At 41.8% G+C, this 22,445-nt stretch overlaps 1 protein-coding gene across 1 annotated transcript in view; it reads left to right on the top strand.

Moving 5' to 3' along the window:
• Nucleotides 1-2,951: 2,951 nt before the first annotated feature.
• The window catches only part of slc1a1 (solute carrier family 1 member 1), a 70,297-nt gene continuing 50,803 nt past the window's right edge, over nt 2,952-22,445 (top strand). Inside the window, exon 1 of the mRNA XM_072590450.1 lies at nt 2,952-3,187. Within this exon, the coding sequence (XP_072446551.1) occupies nt 3,097-3,187 (91 nt within the window). The 5' untranslated portion in view covers nt 2,952-3,096. The remainder of the gene's footprint in view (nt 3,188-22,445) is intronic.

The raw sequence follows: 22,445 nt of genomic DNA, 5'->3' as shown, positions 1-22,445 counted from the left end.
CTGAGAGTCGACTGACTATTGTGGTGTCATCAGCGAACTTGTAAATGGCATTAGTTTGGTATTTGGCGATGAAGTCATGGGTATACAGCGAGTCCAGTATGGGCTGAATATGGACCCCTTGGGGGTTCCAGTGTTGAGTGTTAGTGATGTTGAAATATTGTCCCCAATTTTCACTGATTGTGGCCTGTCGGTCAGGAAACTGAGGATCCAGTTGCAGTGCGTGGGCCTGAGTTCAAGATCACTAAGCTTAGTGGTCAGTTTTGAGGGGATAATAATGTTGAAGGCTGAACTGTAGTCAATGAGTAGGATTCTTATATAGCTGTTCTTGGTGCCAAGATGTTCTTGGGAGGAATGGAGGGCAAGTTATATAGCATCTGATGTGCATCCGTTGGTCCAATTGGTGTGGGTCAAGAGTAGTGGGGAGGCTGGAGTTGATTAATGCCATGACCAGCCTTTCAAAGCACTTCATGACCACCGAAGTTAAGGCCACTGGGCAGTAGTCATTGAGACATGCTGCATGGGCCTTCTTAGGCACAGGGATGATGTTGGCCCTCTTGGAACAGGCAGGGACAGTGGCCTGCTGCAGTGAGAGGTTGAAGACGTCCGAGAAGACCTCTGCCAGTTGACATGCGCATACTCTAACTGTACGGCCTGGTCCCATCGTTTTCCTTGGATTCATATGGAGGAAAGCTGATCTGACCTCTGATGCAGTGACTTTATTTTAAGATTCCCTACAGTATGGAAACAGGCCCTTCAGGCCAACAAGTCCACAGCAACCATCTGAAGAGTAACCCATCCAGACCCATTTCCCTCTACGTAACACACCTAACACTATGGGCAATTTACCTGACCTACACATCATTGGACTGTGGAAGGAAACCCACACAGACACGGGGAGAATGTGCAAGCTCCACACAGACAGTCATCCAAGGCTAGAATTGAACCTGGGACCCTGGTGCTTTGAGGCAGCAGTGCTAACCACTGAGCCACCATGCCATCCACGGTGTTGGGATAGGTTCGCTAAATTGCACTGTCTCTGTTTTGAACCTGTGATGTCATTCAGTCCTTGCCATAGTTGCCAGGTGTCTGTCTGGGTCTCTCGTTTGGATTGGTATTGGTCCTTGGCTGTCTTAATGGCTATGCAAAGATCATATTTGGATTCCTTATAATTGAGTGTGTTTCCTAATCTGAAGGCCTCACGCCTGGTTTTTAGCAGGTTCTGTATGTCCTGATTCATCCAGGGTTTCCTGTTGGGGAAGACCCGGATTGCCTTCCTCGGTATGCCGTCCTCCACACACTTGCTGATAAAGTCTGTGACGGTGGTGGCGTACTCGTCCAAGGTACCTGCGGCCTGCTGGAACACGGCCCAATTAGCTGATTCCAGACAGCACCGGAGTTGATCCTCTACCCCGTCCGACCAGCACTGGACCTGTATCCACGAGGAGGTCTCCTGCTTGAGCTTTTGTCTGTAAGCCGGGAGAAGAAACACGGCATTGTGGTCGGAGTTCCCAAAATGAGGGGACGGAGTGGTAGGCATCTTTCACAGTGGTGTATCAGTGGTCTAAAATGTTCAGACCCCCGGTGGGGCAGGTAATGTTCCGTGGTACTTGGGCAATATCTTCCTTAGATTGGCTTGATTGAAATCGCCAGTTACAATAAACAGGGCCTCTGGTAGTTCTGTCTCCAGGGTGTTAGTGGTGGAGTACAGCACATCCAGAGCTTCCTCAACCTTGCCTGAGGCGGTATGTACACAGCAGTTAGTATAGATGAAACCAAGATGATGTTGGGATCCGAAGCACGTATCACTTCTAAGGGATTTAATGCCTTGCACATATCCACATTTACCTTCTTTTGACAGTTGAATGTCACTCCATTATCTCTGAACATTGCTGTTGTGTTTTGAATTAGTGATGCATTCTATTATTATGTACCATTAATATTTCCAGTAGTACTTCCCTATAATCTCAAAACCAGACTGAGAACTGTCCAACAGAAGCAAAGGAGTGCATTGACTGCCAGTCCTGTAATTCAGAATGTTTCAGCTTCTGATAAGAAGGCAAATTCTTTACCACTGTAATATCTGTTCGATGTTTATCACTATAACAAGTAACTTCTCTTTGTTGAGCCACTTTCTGATGCTTGCTTCTGTGATAGATGGCTAAATCCTACGAGCTTGGATGCTTTAGAAATGAAATTCATTGCTATTTTGAAACCTACTGACACTTAGTAAAAAGTAGTACTGATTTCAAAATCAGTAGTTCTCTCAGAAAGCTTTCGTTAAGGCTAGGTGAGTCAATCTTTGATATGTCACACCCTCACACATAAACTGTAATTCACGATAATGATTTAATGGAGATTTTGCCTTTGGCATAAGAGGGACAAAACAATATAATTTTGAACAAAAACAAACTCGAGATTTAAAGTTGATTCTGAGTGAGATTCCCACATTTTGGCTGAAATACGCAATCAACTTCACTGTACAGTGCTGCATTTATTTAAACAGGCTTGAGATCAATTTCACTCTTATTTCAAATATATTTCATAAAATTTTCCCAACGTTGATAATTCATAAAAATGTTATGTTGGGTACATAAACAACTTACTTTTTTTAAACAAATACATTGTAGTAAGCAAAGAAATCAAATTTTCCTTTTAAAAGGACCCTTTTTCATTTAATATAAATCATTTTAATTTTATGATTTACAATGAAATTTACATGAGAATTTTTATGGCAGTGATTGAGGGCTCGATTCTATCAGAGCAGAATCTTCACTGGGTGCTGAATCCATGGTTAAACGATGGACAGGCCATTTGTTTTGAAAAAAACATAGTTCTATGTTTTAATGGTAGCCATTGTTCGGTTGCTCTCACTGCATTCAGAAGGGGTGGTACTTAGTTACAACTGAGTGCATGTAGTGGCTCGAGTATGGATTTGTCTGCAGTGACGGAACACAGTGCAGTGAAGTGAAGGCAGCAGCATTTCACACTGACTTCAGCACTGTTTTTGGTGTTTATGTCTGTGAGTGTGTGTGTATGTGTGTGCATGCACACATGTATTTTTAATCTGTTTCTTTGAATTTAAACCAACAAACAAACATGGGGAAGAAATCCACAAAAAGATGTGATTTTAGAGCTGTGTTGAGGAAGAACTGGTTGCTCATGAGCACAATTCTCGCTGTAGTCTTAGGTAAGCATTGAATCTGTGCATTCCCGAATCCTTTTGTTGTCTTCTACGATGGTTGCTCCTTTGTAACATAATAGGTTGCTTCTGGTAAATGATTAATATGTAAAGGAACATATTAAATTGAATACATTCTATTAGTTTTAAGATCTCTGTTTATATTAACATCGTTCTAGCACATCTCATTTTGAAGTGGATGCTTAAATTGCTGGTTTTACCAAATTACAGATGCAGAATACCATTAACGCTGTCTCTTTTAGTACTGCATAAAATAAACTGCCTGAAAGTAATTCCTTATTGTGGAACATGTTTCACTGGAACTAAAGTACCCTGATCATGCCAGTAAATGTTACAGTTTTTATACCCAGTAAAGTTCCTATTAATTGATAAGTACCCATGTTTTATTCCCCCCTTTTATTGTTATTTTCCCCACACTTTTTACTTGGTTACATCAAGTCACATTCACAGATTGCAAAAAAAAACCTTCTTCCATTCTTATGCCTTGATGCACCAGATTTGCAGGAGTTGGTATGGATTACTATATTGTCTGTCTAACACGTGGAATGAATTTCCAGAGAAGGTACATGAACCCTGCGTTCATTTAAGAAATTGCTGGGATTTGTAGTGGAGGTTTGTATTTCTAGATAAATTAGTTAAGAATGGCTGGATGGTCTGTCTTATCAGTCCTATTTTTGTGACATCTTTTGCTGGCAGAAGAAACTTTGCCTTTATTGAATGCTTTTACTGAGAGAGAGAATGCAAAGCTTAATTTGGCCAACAGGGCTTGCCCAAAGGGGACTGTAAAAAGCAAGGTGAGAAACACATTAAATTATTTTATTAGAATGTATTAATTTCCTCAAACTCATCTGTGAAGCAGCGAGTACAAAAAGCAAAATGTAACAGTTGCTGGAAACCTGAAATAAAAATTGGAAAATGCTGAAAATATTTCACACATTTGACAGCTACTGTGGAGCACCAACAGAGTTAATAATTCAGTTGATGACCTCTTAACCTGTAAAACAAATTTTGATTTGCTAATTAAAGACATTATAAATTTGTATCTATTATTACATTTAAATTAATTTTCAACATTTTTAATATGTTAAGCATTGTAATTTTCTCCCAAGATGTTCTTTTTGCAAACTTTTTTGTTTAGAATTTTTCATCCAATGTGATTCTGCAAAAATAGTCTTAATGTGCTAATGTGTTACATGTATTGCTCCTTCTCTGTTATGGTAGGCACTTTCTTGATGTGATCCATTCATCATTCACTACAGCATTTATTCCTTAAACATCCATTGACTTTCTTCTTAGAATATATCACTATAGCAATTACATCAGCTGATAACTGTCATTATGTGGCCTTTGTCTTCCTTGTGTAGGCGATCAACATCATTTTCTTAAACTGATGGCTTTACTCATTCATGAGCAACATAAAGCAACCAGCCAAGCCTTTTTTCTGAGAGAAGTGGAAGATTCATGACAGTGCATTGGTCCCAGTTCATATCTACTTTAAGTATTGTTAACATAATATTAATTTAGTGCCTAAGTTAAACTTGTAACAGCATTGACCCTGCATTTTAATTTTATTACATTGTCACAGTGAACTGCCCTTTTAAAATCAGCAGGCAAGACTACGTCTAAATCAGAGACAAATTAACATTTTGGTGGGCCAGATGTGCATATATCACAATATATATTAAATATTTAGATGAGGGAACTAAATGTAATATCTCCAAGTTTGCAGATGATAGAAAGTTGAGTGGGAGGGTGAGCTGCAGAGATGTTTCATTGTGGTTTGGACAAGTTGAGTGAGTGAGCAAATGTCTGGCATTTGGAAGTACAACGTCGATAAATGTGAGGTTATCCACTTTGGTGGCAAAAACAGGAAGGCAGACAGTCAATCTCAATGGTGACTGATTTGGAAAGGTAAAGATGCAACGAGATCAGAATGTTCTTGTACACAGTCGCTGAACATAAGTATTGCAGGTGCAACAGGCAAATGGTATGTCAGCTTTCATAATGAGAGGATTGGAGTCCAGGAGTAGGGATGTCTTGCTGCAATTATACAAGGTCTCTGTGAGACCACACCGGAGTATTGAGTGCAGTTGTAGTCTCCTTATCTGAGAAAGGATGTTCTGGCTACAGAGGGAGCAACAAAGGTTCATCAGACTGATTCCTGAATGACAGGACTGATGTATAAAGACAGATGGGATCAGTCAGGACTGTATTTATTGTAGTTTAGAATGAGAATGGGATCGCTCACAGAAACCAAAACATTCTAACAGGCCTAGATTAGGTCAGCAACGATGTTCCTGATCACCTAGGAGTCCAGAGGCAGGGGGTGCAGTTTAAGTATACAGGACTATGTCATTGGGACTGAGATGGGAAGAAATTTCTTTATCCGGAAAGTGGTGAGTCCATGGAAGTCTCTGTCACAGAAATCAGTTGATGCTAAGACATTGATTATTTTCAAGAAGTAGCTCTATATAGGTCTTTGGGCTAAAGGGATCAAAGGGTATGGAGTGAAAGCTGGAACACGGGATTGATTTTGATGTTCAGTTGTGAACTTGTTGAAATGTGAAACAGGCCCAAAAGCTTGAATGGCCTACTCCAACTCCTATTTTCTATGTTTGAGTCTCAAAATAAACTAAAAAAGTGGGCAAAGAACTAGTAGGAAAATTTGAAATTATCCATTTTAGCAGAAAGAATAAAAATGAAGCATATTGTCTAAATGGTGAGAGATTGCAGAGCTCTGAGTTGGGGAGGTATCGGGATGTTTCGATGAATGAATTAAAAAGGGTTCATATATAGATACAGCAGGTTATTCAGAAAGCTAAACTTATGTTATTATTGCAAAGGGGAATGGAATACAAATTTAGGGAGGGGATGCTTCAGTCATACAGGGCAATAGCGAGATCGCATCTGAAGTGCTGAGTACACTATTAGACTCCTTATTTCAGGAAGGATGTATATGTTTAGGAAGCAGCTTGAGAAAGAGCTCTGGACTAATGCCTAAATTAGGTGGGTTCTCTGATGAGGAAAGGTTGGGCAGGCTATATTTGTATGCTGTAGGGATTAAAAGCGCAAGAGATGATTTAATTGCAACCTATACAATTCTGAAGGTTCTTGACAGGGAGGATGTGGAAAGGATGTTTACTCTTGTGAAAGAAAATCTAGAAGTCCCCGGTGCACGGGAGGCTGAGGGGTGACCTTATAGAGGTTTATAAAATCATGGACAGGGTAAATAGATTAGGTCTTTTCCCTGGGGTGAGGTGGGGGATGGGGTGGGGGAGGTGGGGGGTGGGAGAGAGTCCAAAACTACAGGACTACTGGGTTAAGGTGAGCGGGGAAATATTTGAAAGGGACATAAAGAGTATTCTTTTTTCACAGAAAGAGTGGTATACGTGCGGAATGAGCTGCCGGAGGAGGTGGTGGAGACTGGTATAATTACATCATTTCAAAGGCATCTGGATGGGTCCATGAATAGGAAGGGTTTAGAACAAAGAACAGTACAGGCCCTTTGGTTCACAATGTTATGCCAAGCATTTATCTTAAACTAAGATCAATCTAAGCTACACACTCCTCAATTTACTGCTGTCCATGTGCCTATCCAAGAGTTGCTTTAATGTCCCTAATGTCTCTGACTCTACTACCACTGCTGGTAGTGCATTCCACCCACCCAGCACACTCTGTGTAAAGAACCTACCTCTGACAGCGCCCCCTATACCTTCCTCCAATCACCTTAAAATTATTCCACCTTGTGACAGTCATTTCTGCCCTGGGGAAAAGTCTCTGGCTATCTACTCTATCTATGCCTTTCATTACCTCATACACCTCTATTAAGTCACCTCTCTTCCTTCTTCTCTCCGGTGTGAAAAGCCTTAACTCACTCAACCTTTCTCCTTAAGACAAGCCTTCCAATCCAGGCAGCATCCTGGTAAATCTCCTCTGCACTCTCTCTAAAGCATCTACATGCTTCCTATAATGAGACGACCAGAACTGAACACTGTATTCCAAGTGTGGTCTAACCAGAGTTTTGGAGAGCTGCAGCAAAAACTCGTTGCTCTTAAACTCAATCCCCCTGTTAATGAAAGCGAAAACATCATATGCCTTTTTAACAACCCTATCAATTTGGGTGGCAACTTTGAGGGATCAAGATCCCACTGTCCCTCTACACTGCCAAGAATCCTGTCTTGAACCCTGTATTCAGCATTCAAATTCGACCTTCCAAAATGAATCACTTCACGCTTTTCCAGGTGGAACTCCATCTGCCACTTCTCAGCCCAGCTCTGCATCCTGTCAATGTCTTATAGCCTGCAACAGCCTTCGACACCACCGACCTTTTTGTCATCGGCAAACTTACTAACCCACCCTTCTAATTCTTCATTCAGTCATTTGTAAAAACTACAAAGAGCAGAGGCCCAAGAACAGATCCCTGTGGGCCATCACTGGTCACCGACCTCCAGGCAGAATACTTTCCATCAACCACTAATTGTTGTCTTCTTTCAGACAGCCAATTCTGGATCCAGACAGCTAAAGTTTCCTTTGTCCCATACCATCTAACTTTCTGAATGAGCCTACCGTGGAGAAACTTATCAAATGCCTTACTGAAATCCATTTCCACCACATCCACTGCTCGACCTTCATCAATTTGTGTTGTCACATCCTCAAAGAACTCAGTAAGGCTTGTGAGGCATGACCTACCCCTACCAAAACTATGCTGACTCAGGATTTAGAGGGATATAGGGCAAATGTGGGCAAGTGGGACTAGGTTAATTTAGGATGGCATGGACGAGTTGGATTGCAGGGTCTGTTTTCATGCTGCACATCTGTGTGACATGAAATCATAATTCAAAAGTCACGCGTAATCCATTTAGGACAAACGAAAAGAGAATCCTTTTCTCACCAAGAGTCACACGTCTTTGAAACTCTCCCTTAAAACGGGCAGTGAAAGCAGAGTGTTTGAATGTTTTAAAAGGTTAATAGATGCTGAACAAGCAAAGGGGTGAAAGGTTGTCAGAGTAATGTGGAGAAAGATCAGTCATAAACGTTTTGAATGTGAAAAAGGCTCAAGGACCCAAATGGCCTACTCTTTTTCCCAACTCATCTTTTCATGTGCTCTGTTGGATTGCAGGGTCTGTTTTCACTCCCCCCAAAAAACCCAAATGCATGGCTGGTATGCTTCAGTTTCTTTGTCCAGCTGAAACAAATGGCACACATTGAGCCTTCATTAAGTGTAGTGATTGTTGACTTTCAGAGTAAATTGAGGAAAGTCCAACTACTGAGATGTGTGAAACATGAAGATAAAGTTTGGAAGAGGTGTAATCCTGCACTCATAACCAAAGGCATAAAACTCTGTTCTTTGAGTTGTTAGAATAGGGCAATTGTACCTGATTTTATGATGGCAAATAAAACAGGTTTGGAGCACTAGATTGCAACACTACATGCCTTTTCAGACAGAATAGGCAATTGTGTTTGATAATTTTATGAGACAACTTTGAGGACATAAAGTTATTAAGTATAAATTTCAAAGAAAACGTTTGATAAGGTGCCACATTAAAAGACAACAGCAGAAGATAATAGCTTATGATGTTGGACGTGATACATTAGTACAGTCGAGGATTGGCTAACAAACAGAGAACAGAGGGTCGGAATAAGTGGATCATTATCAGGTTGATAATTGTAATTAAGAGTTCCACAGGGAGCAGTGCTGGGGCTCAGGTAGGTTAGGTGAGTGGACAAAAAAATTGCCATTGGAAGCACTTCTGAGAAAGGTTCATTAGGCTGATTCCTGAGGTGAAGGGATTACCTTAGGAGGAAATATTGAGCAGCTTGGGTGTGTATTTATTGGATTTTTGAAGAAGGAGACATAATCTTATTGAAGCACAGGATTCTTAACAGGACAGATGCTGAGATAATGTTTCAGAGTTTCATAGATTCACGCAGTGCAGAAAAGGCCCTTGAGCCCATCGAGTCTGCACCAATATAACTATGACTAATCCCAATTTCCTACACTTGTCCCCTATCCTTGAATGTTATGATATTTGAAGTACCTTTCCAAATATTTTTAAATGTTCTATAAGTTTCCAGCCTCCACTACCTTCCTGGCCATAGAAGAGACCTAATGAAACATTCAGAAAGAAAACAGCATAAATTTCAATGTACACAGATAAGCATTCATGTGAAAAAGAAATTGGGCAATTTACAGGTTATGCTGGGTCAGTACATGAGGAAGAAAGGAATAGGAGGATATGCTGACAGGATCAATGGAAAAGGAATGGAAAGGGCCTTCTCTATGGAGCATTAATACTAGTCAAGGCATGTTCAACAAAATTGCCTGTTTCTGTGCTTCAGACTCTTCAAAACAAACTGAAACCAAGCTATGGTTTAGAAAACAGACCAGACATGATTAAAGTAACTGTACCAAGAATAGGATTAGTGCATCAGGCTTCACATCACTATTAGAGGTGAGACTTTTTGTAAACTGAAGGCACGCAAAATTCAACTTGCCACCTTCCTAATTCAATGGATAGCTGGATGCTTTAAGTCATCAGTTTAATTACTTAACTGAATCACAATATAGTTGTCCTTTTTAATAATGTACTCATTATTATCCCTTCTTAAGGTTAACACAAATATTCCAACACAATCTCACCCATTAAGTCTTTATTCAACTAGACATAATCAACATTTCACAACTTGGCTTGATATGCTATGAATAATTGAGAAATAATTATCCTTTTAAAACATTTGCATTCTTCAAACAATAAACTAGAGCAGACTTTTTGTGTAAATTTCATTTGCAAATTTGTACAATAATTGGACTTCACAAAATTCAATTTAAAAGTGTTTTGGAGATGAATAAGTTTAATATGCTATTTCATAAACCATTACAATAGCATTAGTTTTTAGATGCATTTTGTAAAGAACCAGTCCTCTGCTCACAATTTATTTGCTTCAGTCTTGCTGGTGACAATCAATTGAAACCATTTCCCACACAAAATCTTTCAATCACTCACTCACTTTCACCCTTTTCAAAACTAGTACTAACTGTGAAAGCCATAAGATCTTCCAGGCAGAGGGACATCTAGAACAATGACATAACATTTAAGTATAAAGGGTTGATAAGTTAAGTCAGAAACAGTGAAAATTTTCTTTTCTGAGTACTGCTACTCTTTGAAATTCTCTGTTGCACAGAGCAATGGCACTAATCATTAAATATATCGCTAATGTTGTCATGCAATTCAACATCTGAAACATCAAAAGATCATCCAAAGATATATGATATCTCCATTGGAAAAGTAGTCAGCTAATTGCTGTTACTGTGGAATAAAACATTGGAAAGAGAATGGTTTAAGTAATGACTGCCTCAATGATGTATTTAAAATAGCTGAAGCAAATGCAGGCTTGTCTTATGTATGATTAGAATAGTGTTGTCGAATAAACCATGAGCCACGTTTGAATAATTATGAATCTAAAAATTTGGTTAGTTGCGTTCCTAAAGAATAAATCAAAAATAATAAATTGACGATATCATTGGGTATTTAAGCTCAATGTTTAAAATTGGACAGTGCATACTTTAATTTTTTTTTGTGTGTTTGTTGGCAGTATGGTAAGATAAAAGGAGAATATATGTTTGATCAGCAGGAGTGCTGACAGATATTGCAATTACTGCTGGATAACACTAATTTAGATCCTCTTTGTTCATATTTCCAGCTTTTACTAAAGTAGGTCAAAAAAATTGTCGATTCCATAATCTCCCATGAGGCTGGAGGTAATCCACTCAGATCCACCAGAGTCACAAAATTATATTGCTCAGAACTTACATCAGGGAGCTCTCTTTTTAAAACCAACACATATTCTAATTCGGAATTAAAAAGATGATTGTGATGGTTGTACTTTAAAATGTTGCGTCTTAAGGTCACCAATTCAGTCATGTTTGAGACAAAAAAAAAGCACAGGTTCCAAATGTTAGAGATGTCTATTAAAGAAAGTGCAGTCAAATACTTTGTTTCTATATTGTACTGTACATAGAATCACTTTAATGAAGAATATTAGACAATCCACTAGTGGAAAATGGTATGTTTCTGTTAAAGTTTTTTGAGAAAGTGAGCTTTTGTTCAGTCTGTGATATTTGTTGTTGGCCAGTCTAGTTCCTTGCTATTTGTGAAAACAAAAGCCCCTTGATTTATACCTGGCCTGGTTTCTGTAAGCATATCAGATTACCCTGTGAAGGTTTGGAAAAATGCTCCTTATGCTGGTTATGTGGCTAACAGGTAAGATCTACCAACTTTTATTGAAGCATTTCAAAGCACACTTGAAGAATATAGGGCAAGATGAGAACTTCTTCTGAAAAATTCAGAGTTAGTTTGATGATACTGTACTTCCAGTGTGAAGCCTCTTCCACCAGAAGCCACATTGAAAGTTAATCACAGAATTATTACAGAAGGGGCTATTCCGTTTATTCTGTCCACACTTGCTATTGAAGTGAGAATTTCACTCAGTACCATTCCCCTGCCTTTTCTCTGCAACCCTGTTTATTGTTGCTGTTCAAATGACAGTCTAATATCCACTTCAATGTCTTGATTGAACCCACCTGCATTACATTCTCAAGGCTGTGCGTTTCTGACCTTAACCAATTTCTAAGAGAATTTTTTTCCCTGGTTCTCCTTTTGTGAATACTTTACCTCTGTGCCCTTTCACATGTAGCGACATTTTCTCACTATATACTCACTTCAGACCTGCCATGGTTTTGAAAATCTTCTCTCAGTTTGCTTTTCTCTAAGGAGAACAGTCCAACCTCTCACACTTAGCTTCATAACTGGAATTCTTCATCGCTGGAACCATGTTACATAGAACAGAGAATTTAGGACAGTGCCACACAGAACAGGCCCTTCAGCCCTCAATGTTGTGCTGACCTTTTATCCTACTGTAAGATCAAACTAACCCACACACCTTATGTGGGTTCCTATCATCCATGTGTTTCTCTAAGAGTCGCTTAAATGTCCCTGATGTATCTGACTCTACCAACACCACTGGCAGTGCATTCTACACACCCACCACTCTCTGTGTAAAGAACTTGCCTCTGATATTCCCCCAAACCTTCTTCCAATCACCTTAAAATTATGTCCCCTCATGATAGCCATTTCTACCGTGGGAAAAAAGTCTTTGGCTAACCACTCTATCTATTCCTCTCATCATCTTGTACGCCTCTATCAAGTCATCTCCCATCCTTCTTCACTCCAATGAGAAAAGCCCAAGCTCCCTCAACCTTTCTTCATGAGGCATGTCCTCCAGTCCAGGCAGCATCCTGGAAAATCTTCTCTGCACCGTCTCTAAAGCTTCCACATCCTTCCTATAATGAAGTGACTAGAACTGAACACAATATTCCATGTGTGGACCAACCAGGACTCTATAGAGCTGCAACATAACCTCGTGGCTCTTAAACTTAATCCCCCTGCTAATGAAAACCAACACACCATACGCCTTCTTAACAATCCTATCAATCTTTGAGGGATCTATGACATGGACCCCAAGATCCCTGTGTTCCTCTACACTGCCAAGAATCCTGCCTTTAACCTTATATTCTGCATTTAATTCGACCTTCCAAAATGATTCACTTCGTGCTTTTCCAGGTTGAACTCCATCTGCCGCTTCTTAGCCCAGCACTGCGTCCTGTACTTTGCATCCTACAACAGCCCTCCACACTATCCACCACTCCACCAACCGTCATGTCATCGGCAAATTCACTCACCCATCCTTCCACTTCCTCATCCAAATCATTTATAAAAATCACAAAGGACAGAGGTCCTAGAACAGATCCCTGTGGGACACCATTGGTCACCGAGCTTCAGGCTGAATACTTTCCATCTACTACCACCTTCTGTCTTGTATGGGCCAGCCAGTTCTGTATTCAGCCAGATTCCCCTGTATCCCATGACTCCTTACTTTCTGAATGAGCCTACCATGGGGAACCTTATCAAACACCTTGCTAAAATCCATATACACCGCATCCACTGCTCGACCTTCATCCATGTGTTTTGTCACATCCTCAAAGAATTCAATAAAGTTTGTGAAGCATGACATGTCCCTCACAAAGCCATGCTGACTATCTCTAATCAAGTTATGCTTTTCAAAATAATCTTAAACCCTGTCTCTCAGAGTCCTCTCCAATAATTTGCCCACCACTGATGTAAGACTGACTGGTTGTACTTTACAGGGTTATCCCTATTCCCTTTCCTGAACAAGGGAATAACATTTGCTACCCTCCAATCATCTGGCACTACTCCAGTCAACAGTTAGGACACAGAGATCATCGCTAAAAGTGCAGTAATCTCTTCTCTCACTTCCTGTAGTAACCTTGGGTATATCCCGTCAGGCCCAGGGGATTTATCTATCCTCATGTTTTTCAAAATTTCCAGCACATTCTCCTTCTTGTTTGAACTTGTTTGAGCGTATCAGCCTGTTTCACACTGTCCTCACAAACGACAAGATGCCTCTCACTAGTGAATATCAAGCAAAGTGTTCATTAAGGATCTCCCCTACCTACTCTGACTCCAGGCACAAGTTACATCCACTATCCCTGATTGGCCTTACTCTCACTTTGGCCATCCTCTTGTTCCTCACATAAGTCTAGAATACCTTGGGTTTTTCCTTAATCCAACCCACCAAGGCTTTTTCATGCTCCCTTCTAGCTCTCCTAAGTCCATTCTTCAGTTTCCTCCTGGCTTCCTTGCAACCGTCTAGAGCTCTGTCTGATCTTGCTTCCTCAACCATAAGTAAGCTTCCTTCTTCCACTTGATTAAATGTTCGATGTCTCTTGTCATTCAAACTTCCTTCATCCCACTATCCTTTCCTTGCCTCAGTGGGACAACTGTCCATCATGCGCACCAAGAGCTCCCTAAACAACCTCCACATTTCTGTTGTGCATTTCCCTGAGAATATCTGCTCCCAATTTATGCTCCACAGTTCCTGCTTGAAAGCATGGTAATTCCCCCTCCCTCAATTAAATACTTTCCCATATTGTCTGCTCCTATCCCTCTCCATAACTATAGTAAATGTCAGGGAGTTGTGATCACTATCACTGAAGTGCTCTCCCACCGAGTGATCTGACACCGGACCTGGTTCGTTGCCAAGCACCAAATCCAATTTGCATTCCCTCCAGCCGGCCTATTTAGATATTGAGTCAGGCATCCTTCGTGGACCTGACAAAATCTGCACCATCCAAACTATTTGCACTAAGGAGCTTCCAATCAATATTAGGGAAGTTGAAGTCACCCATGACAACAACCCTGTTACTTTTGCAACTTTCCAAAATCTGCCTCCCCATCTGCTCCTCCGTGTCTCTGTTCCTATTGGAGTGTCAATAGAAAACTCCCTATAAAGTGACTGCTCCTTTCCTGTCTCTGACTTCCACCCATATTATCTCTATAGGCAAATCCTCCTCGATGACCACCTTTTCTGCAGCTGTCATACTATTAGCAATGCCACTCCCCCATCTCGTTTATCTCCCTCCCTTTTACTTTTGAAACATCTAAATCCCGGAACATCCAACAACCATTCCTGCCCCTGTGATATCCAAATTTCCGTAATGGGTACAACACCATAGTTCCAAGTACTGATCCATGCTGTAAGTTCATCACCCTTATTCCTGATACTTCTTGCACTAAAATAGACACACTTCAAACCATCACACTGACTGCAACTTCACCCTATCAACTATCTATCCTTCCTCACAGACTCTCTGCACACTGTATCTGCCTGCTGACCAGCTACCCCATCCTCTGATCCATAGCTCTGGTTCCCATCCCCATGCCAATCTAGTTTAAACCCTCCCAAAGAGATCTAGTAAATCTCCAGCCCAGGATATTGGTACCTCTTCAGTTCAGTTGCAACTCACCCTCCTTGCACAGGTCCCACCTTCCCCAGAAGGTAACTTAATGATCCACATATCTGAAGCCCTCCCTCCTGTACCAGCCCTGCAGCCATGTGTTCAGCTGCACTCACTCTCTTAAAAAATCGCACAACACCAGGCTATAGTCCAACAGGTTTATTTGGAGGCACTAGCTGTCAAAACGCTGCTCCTTCATCAGGTGGTTGTCAGGTAGAACCTGATGAAGGAGAAGCGCTTTGAAAGCTAGTGCTTCCAAATTAACCTGTTGGACTATAAACTGGTGTTAGGTGACGTTTAACTTTGTCCACCCCAGTCCAATATTGGCTCCTCCAAATCACTCTCTGTTCCTAGCCTCACTAGCACATGGCACTGGTGGCCATCCTGAGATTATTATTCTTTGTCCTGTCTTCTAGCTTCCAACCTAACTCCCTATATTCACTTCTCAGGTCCTTATCCCTTTTCCTCCCGATGTCATTGGTACCAATGTGTACCATGACTTCTGGCTGCACCCCTCTCCCTTAAGGATTCTGTAGACTTGATCCGAGACATCCCTGACCCTGACTCCTGGGAGGCAGCACACCATCCGGGAGTCTCATTTGCGACCAACCAATCCCCTGTCTCTTTCTGTCACGATTGAATATCCTATCACTGTCACTCCCCTATTCTCTCCCCTTCCCTTCTGAGCCACAGAACGAGGCTTAGTGCCAGAGACCTGGCCGCTGTGGCTTTCCCCAGTAGGTCATCCTCCCAATAGTATCCAAAGCGGCATATTTATTATTTAGGGGGACAGCCATAGGGGGTCCCTGCACTATCTGCCTATTCCCTTTCCCTCCCCTGACAGTCACCCAACTACCTTTATCTTGTAACTTAGGTTGAGTGCCTCCCTATAACTCCCTATTCTGTATCCCCCTCAGCCTCCCGAAAATCCGAAGTTTGTCCAGCTCCAGCTCCCGTTCCCTTACACGGTCTTTGAAGACCTGGAGTTGGGTTCACTTCTCGCAGGTGAACTCTGCAGGGACACTAGTTTGGACCCTTACCTCCCACATCCTGCAAGAGGAGCATGCAGTTGCCCTAGCCTCCAATCCTTCTGTTCTAAACTGATGTATCTCCAACACTTCCTAACATCCTTCTCAAACTGTGACAGCTAAGGGGTGGGATACTCCAGCTGAAGCCAAATTCTTATACAATAAATAATTTCTGCAAATTTCAAGGAAGAGGCATGAAACTGCCCCCAATGAGTAAAATCCAATATTTAGTGCAGGTCAGAATTAAAGATCAATTCATTTGGAGACAACTACAGGAGCCAGCCAATGCAATTTGATCAGTTACCATTCTCTAATCTAACTGGAAACTTTTATTTGGCACTTTTTCTTAGTTGGTCATGGGATTTGGACTTGGCTTTCAAGAACAGCGTTCATTATCCCAACGGTAATTATCATTGTGAAGATGATGGTGACCTATCTTCTTCAACCTTTGTAGTTGCTATGGCTTAAGTAAATCACATACTATCAGGGAGATTTTGACTCAGACACAGCGCTGAAATGGTAATATCATTTCACATCTGGTTTGTATGTAATTTGGTGGTGGAACTTGTCAATGGTGATGTTCCTTTGTGTCTGCTGTCCTTGTTGTCCAAGATGGTACAGATGACAGGTTTGGAATGTGCTGTTGAAAGAGCCTTGGCAGTGCAACTTGTGGATATTATACACAGCAACTACACTGTGTATGTAACTGGTGGAAGAAATGAATATTGAAGCTGGTGCATAGGGTGTTAACCAAGCTACTAATTTGTCCTGGATGGCGTCACTATTTGAGTGGGTGGTACTCGATAATCAGCAGGATGTTTCCTTGTCCGTGTTTGACCTGATTTTATGAGACACCATGGGGTCTGGAGTTAATGTTGAGTAATCCTTGATGTACGCACTTTCTGCTGTCTACCGTTGGGCCATTACCTGTAAAGGGACTCTTTTGCCAGGGGCCTTGGATATAGCCAGAGCTATAATGGAGGACATTGGCTGTGAATAGGACCATGTCAACCTATTGTTTGATTGATAGAAGTTCCCAGATGTTGGTAAAGAATACTTTGCAATGCCAAATTGGCTGGGTGTTCCTTCACTATTTTGATGCTGGATGGTCCTTCCAGTTTTATTCTTATTCAGCTTTCTATGTATTGGTTTGATACAACTGAATCGCTTGCCAGGTCATCCCAGGGGAATTTTAGTATTCACCACATTGCTATTGGTAGGGGGGCATATACAGTACAACCTCGATTATCCGAACATCAATTATCCAAATTTCAGATTATCCGAACAAGATCTCAAGATACCGTAAAAGTGACATTAGGTAACTCAGCATTCAGTTATCGGTTAAATGGTATTATGGCGTGCATTGCCAGATAACTGAGAAATGATTGATACCAGCACCAAATTACCGCTTGTTTACGATAGACCAGTTATTGGTTAAGTGGCATTATGGCGTGCAATGACGGAAAACCGAGAAATGTTTAATAACCGGCGCTCATAAATTACTGCTTGTTTACAATCAGATCGATTATCTGAATAATCAATTATCCGAACAAAATACTCCCCGCGCATCTCATTTGGATAATCGAGGTTCTACTGTATAGTTCAGACTCCCTCGTAAGGACTAATGGTGAGATAGATGGCTTTTTACATCAGCTTATGTTTTAATGGTCATCATTACTGAGAAATGTTTCGTATTTTAGATTTTTCTTTTTAATTTATGTTTTCAAATTCATATTTAGAACTTTAGTCCAGGCTTCTAATTAACTCATCCAATAACATAACTGCCATGCTACAATCCCTATACTTCAGCCTTGAAGCAGATGCTTATCTTGTAGGTGTACCTGGCCAAGGATTCATCAAATAGTCCACAGTAATACAGCATGGCGAAGCCATCCAAAACAATAACTTGTTTAAAGTTTAATCAAAACTAGACAGCTTTTTCAAAAGCAAATCTGAATCACAAAGTCAATGAAAAAGGCAAATGCAAGGGAATAAAAGGGAATCTGTAAACTATTTTGGCACATTGTGTTCTGTTCAGTGTACTTTACAGATTAAATCTACAATGACCTTAACACTCAACTGAATATATAACTGCTTCTGGTAACTAGAAGAAAAAGTTTCCCTGTCCTGTAAAAAGCAAAGTCAGTCTCTTGAATGAGCGAAGGAATGGGTTAATGGAGAACAGTGCTGAAAAAAAAAGCTCCTGAATTTCAGAGCAACCTAAGGGTTGCTCTGGTTAGAATGTTACCATGGAGCTCAGGATCTGTCATAGTTCAGAATCATAGAATCCCTAGAGTGCAGTTGGAGGCCATTCGGTCCATCAAGTCTGCACCAAACCTCCGAAGATCACTATTGATGACAACTTTATCATTTTACCAATGATTGAGAGTAGACTGATGGGGGCAATAGTTGGCTGGGTTAGATTTGTCCTGCTTTTTGTGTACAGGATATACCTATGCAATGTTTCATATTGTTGGGGTAGGTTCTAGTACTTCAGCTGGATCCCTGTTTGTTAACATATTTGTCTGTCAATAATATATCTCTAAAACTAATGAGTGGATTTCAATGGCTGGCCTAGCCAAGTTCCTGATCAATGGTGATGTTGGAAGCTTTGTGAGCAGCGCAGTGGCTCAGTAGTTAGCACTGCTGCCTCACAGCACCAGGGAGCCAGGTTTGATTCCAGCCTCAGGTGATTATCTGTGTGGAATTTGGACATTCTCCTTGTGTCTGCATGGTGCTCTGCTTTCATCCCACAATCCAAAGATATGCAGGCTAAGTGGATTAGCCATGGGAAATACAGGGATGGGATGGGATTCTTTTTGCAGGATTGGTGTGGACTTGATGGGCTGAATGGCCTGCTTCTACACTGTAGGGATTCTACTGTGACTCAGTTGTAGTGATGCAAAGACAGCGTGCTCACCAGCAAGCCCCCCAACCCTATAGTACTACGCTATGGCATCAGTGGCTGGGAAGGTGATGATTGGTCCTCCACTCGGAGGCTAACTTCCTACCTCCACTGATATTTAACCAGGAGCAGGGGCCTGCCACTGTGTGTGAAAACAAGCAGATCAACCATGGTGGGAGGCTAGAGGAGTAGGAGTGACCCTGCTATTTTGGGCACTCCTTGACATATTTAGAAGGGGCGGGGCGGAGCTCCAAACAGGAATAATGCATTACCTATACTTTCCAACCATGCTGTGTTCCTCAACAAAGCTTACCTGATCAGCCTCAGTGTTTCCAGACCTCAGACACCTGGTCATGAGGGCACAGATCTATTAATGTGTTCCTTCCTTCTAGGTACAGCTCCTAGCAGTGACCACTTCTGCCAGTGAAACCCGTTCTGACTATCCAGAGAGTCTTGTGGACCCAGAACTTACTCACCTTATCCCTTCTCCCGACACCTTCCTAAAACCATAAGATATAGGAATAGAGTAAGGACATTTGGCCCATTAAGTCTGACCCGCCATTCAATCATGGCTGATATGTCTCTCGAACCAATCCACATGCCTTTTCCCTGTGATCATTGATCCACTTATCAATCAAGAACCTATCTCTCTCTGTCTTAAATACACTCAAGGACTTAGCCTCCACAGCCCTCTGTGGCAATAAGATCCATAGATTCACCACCCTCTGGCCACCCTCCACCCAATGGCCAGACATGGGCAGCCAACATTAAATCCAGGCCAATGATTTAATGTGCAATCGATAATTCCAATCTATTGTTAAATCTTCAGCACCAAAATCTTGTTCATGGAAAATTATTGTTCAACCCTTTCCTGAAGGCACTAAAACACACAAAATCAGTTTATTATTTAGGAACTGGTTTCAAAATTCTAGTTTTTAAAAATGAGTTTTAAAAAAAATTCTTAATTTTAAATATGTTTCCCCTTGCTGTGTATCATACAATCAACTAATAGGCATTTGTTTTCATATGTATCAGCAATTCCTGCAGTTTAGTCAAGAACCTAAAACATGTTCTCTTTGCTGAGTTCAATAACCGAGGAGGTATTTTTTACTCCTGCACCTGCATCAATGATTTTGAATCCTGAACTGATCTGCTGGCTTCTTATAATATATTCCATATGATGACAATTTGTTCAATTAGAGACAAGGTTTTCAGCCACCCGCCTGATGAAAGTGGGTCATCCCATTAGTGGGGGATAAATAGTCCACAAGACCATAAAAACGAAGAAGAGGAGAAAGCCATTCAGCCCCTCATGCCTGCTTCACCTTTCAATATACTCTGTTACCCTTCACAACCACTTTCTGCATATTCCTGTAACCCTGGATTCCCTGACTATCTATCACAAATATACACAAGGACTCTGACCCCGCCCCCCACCCCCCACCACCCCCCACCCCCACACAGCTCTCTGTGGCAAAGCATTCCAAAGACTCATAGAGTCATAGAGATGTACAGCACGGAAACAGACCCTTCGGTCCAACCCGTCCATGCCGACCCAACCCAATCTAGTCCCACCTGCCAGCACCCGGCCCATATCCCTCCAAACCCTTCCTATTCATATACCCATCCAAATGCCTCTTAAAAGTTGCAATTTTACCAGCCTGAGAGAAGAAATTTCTCCTCACCTCAGTCTGACATTGGTGCCCCTTTATTCAGAGACAATACCCTCTGGTCCTTGAGTTTCCCACCAGGGGAAACATCCTCTTAGCATTTCCCTGTCAAGCCCCTCAATAATCTTAAATGTTGCAATGAGATCACCTCCCATTCTTCTAAACTCCAGTGGGTAGAGTTCCAACCTGTTCAACATTTGCTCATAAGACAATCCCTCCATCCCAGGGATCATGCTGCCCAACTTCCATTGTCAAGGCGATAATTCCTTGGGCCTACCACAGGGATGGCCAACCACCTCCCCTCCCCAACCCCAACTAGCAGTGAGCCTATTTCAAATGCTAACCAGGATCATTTGACATGCATATGACCCCAACTGCCATTTTTGGGTTAAGTTGGGCAGAATCTATACCATTCAGCATTGACCAGCATGAGGAGGCTGTGTAGCCAAAAGTCATTCTGTGAATGGGGATAGCTTTGATTTTGTGGAACTCGAAGGAACTGATTCTCTGTGCTTAGACAATTCAAATGGAACCACTTTAAGTCCACTTCCTCTGAAAATTATGGCCCCACACCTGCCAATCCCCTTAGACAATCATATTCCATAAGAATATATAATTTGGGAACAGTGATAGGCTATTTCAACTCTCAAGATGGCTGTCTCTGTCTCTGTCTATCTCTGGGATCCATCTCCAGCTTGTTCTCACCTGCACTCCCTGTCTTCAGCACATCTACCACCTTTTCCCAGCTGCTATCAGTTCTGGGTCACTGGATCTAAAGTGTTGACTCTGCTTTTGCTCCACAGATGCTGTCAGACATGCTTAGTCTCTCCAGTAATTTCTGTTTTTATGCTGTGGATAGATTCTTGTCAGTCAAATGCACCAAAGTTCTGAGAGGCAGACAGGATTGGAGAATTCGAAACAGAAACTGATCAACCACACTCTTAATGGCCTCCTTCACCACCGCTCCCTCACCACCAGATGCCTGGAGGAAGAACATCTCATCTTCCGCCTCGGAACACTTTAACCCCAGGGCATCAATGTGGACTTCAACAGTTTCCTCATTTCCCCTTGCCCCACCTCACCCTAGTTGCAAACTTCCAGCTCAGCACAGTCCCCATTACTTGTCCGGACTTGTCCTACCTGCCTATCTCCTTTTCCACCTATCCACTCCACCCTCTCCTCCTTGACCTATCACCTTCATCCCCTCCCCCACTCACCCATTGTACTCTATGCTACTTTCTCTCCACCTCCACCCTCCTCTAGCTTATCTCTCCACGCTTCAGGCTCACTGCCTTTATTCCTGATGAAGGGCTTTTGCCTGAAACGTCGATTTCGAAGCTCCTTGGATGCTGCCTGAACTGCTGTGCTCTTCCAGCACCACTAATCCGGAAAAAGTGCCTTACAGTTGAAGCCTTTAACAGGAACCACAACTGGTTTTATCATTGGGAAATGGGGCAAGTGGAGCATATGAGTTGCAGCGTATTCCAATGGAAGTGGGTAACTTCACCAATCCAACTGAGCTTGGGGGACACCACTTGAGTGAAGACAATTGCATAGCCTCACTCAGGACATATCCTGTATGGAGGGATCTAGGTCAGCTCCCAGCAAAGCCCTAAAACAAAGCCAAGCCTCGGCCAAACAGTTAGAAGTTTCTTCAGTATCTGGGCCAACTAGCCATTGTAATTGCTGCTGCTATGTGGACTTGAGTCAGTGAAAGAGCCCCACTAGACCTAAATTGAGTAAGACAGCTCATTGGCCAGTATCCATG

This window comes from Chiloscyllium punctatum, chromosome 2 (genome assembly GCF_047496795.1).
Source record: "Chiloscyllium punctatum isolate Juve2018m chromosome 2, sChiPun1.3, whole genome shotgun sequence".
NCBI classification, from domain to species: Eukaryota; Metazoa; Chordata; class Chondrichthyes; order Orectolobiformes; family Hemiscylliidae; genus Chiloscyllium; species Chiloscyllium punctatum.
This window is presented reverse-complemented; position numbering and strand designations above follow the sequence as displayed.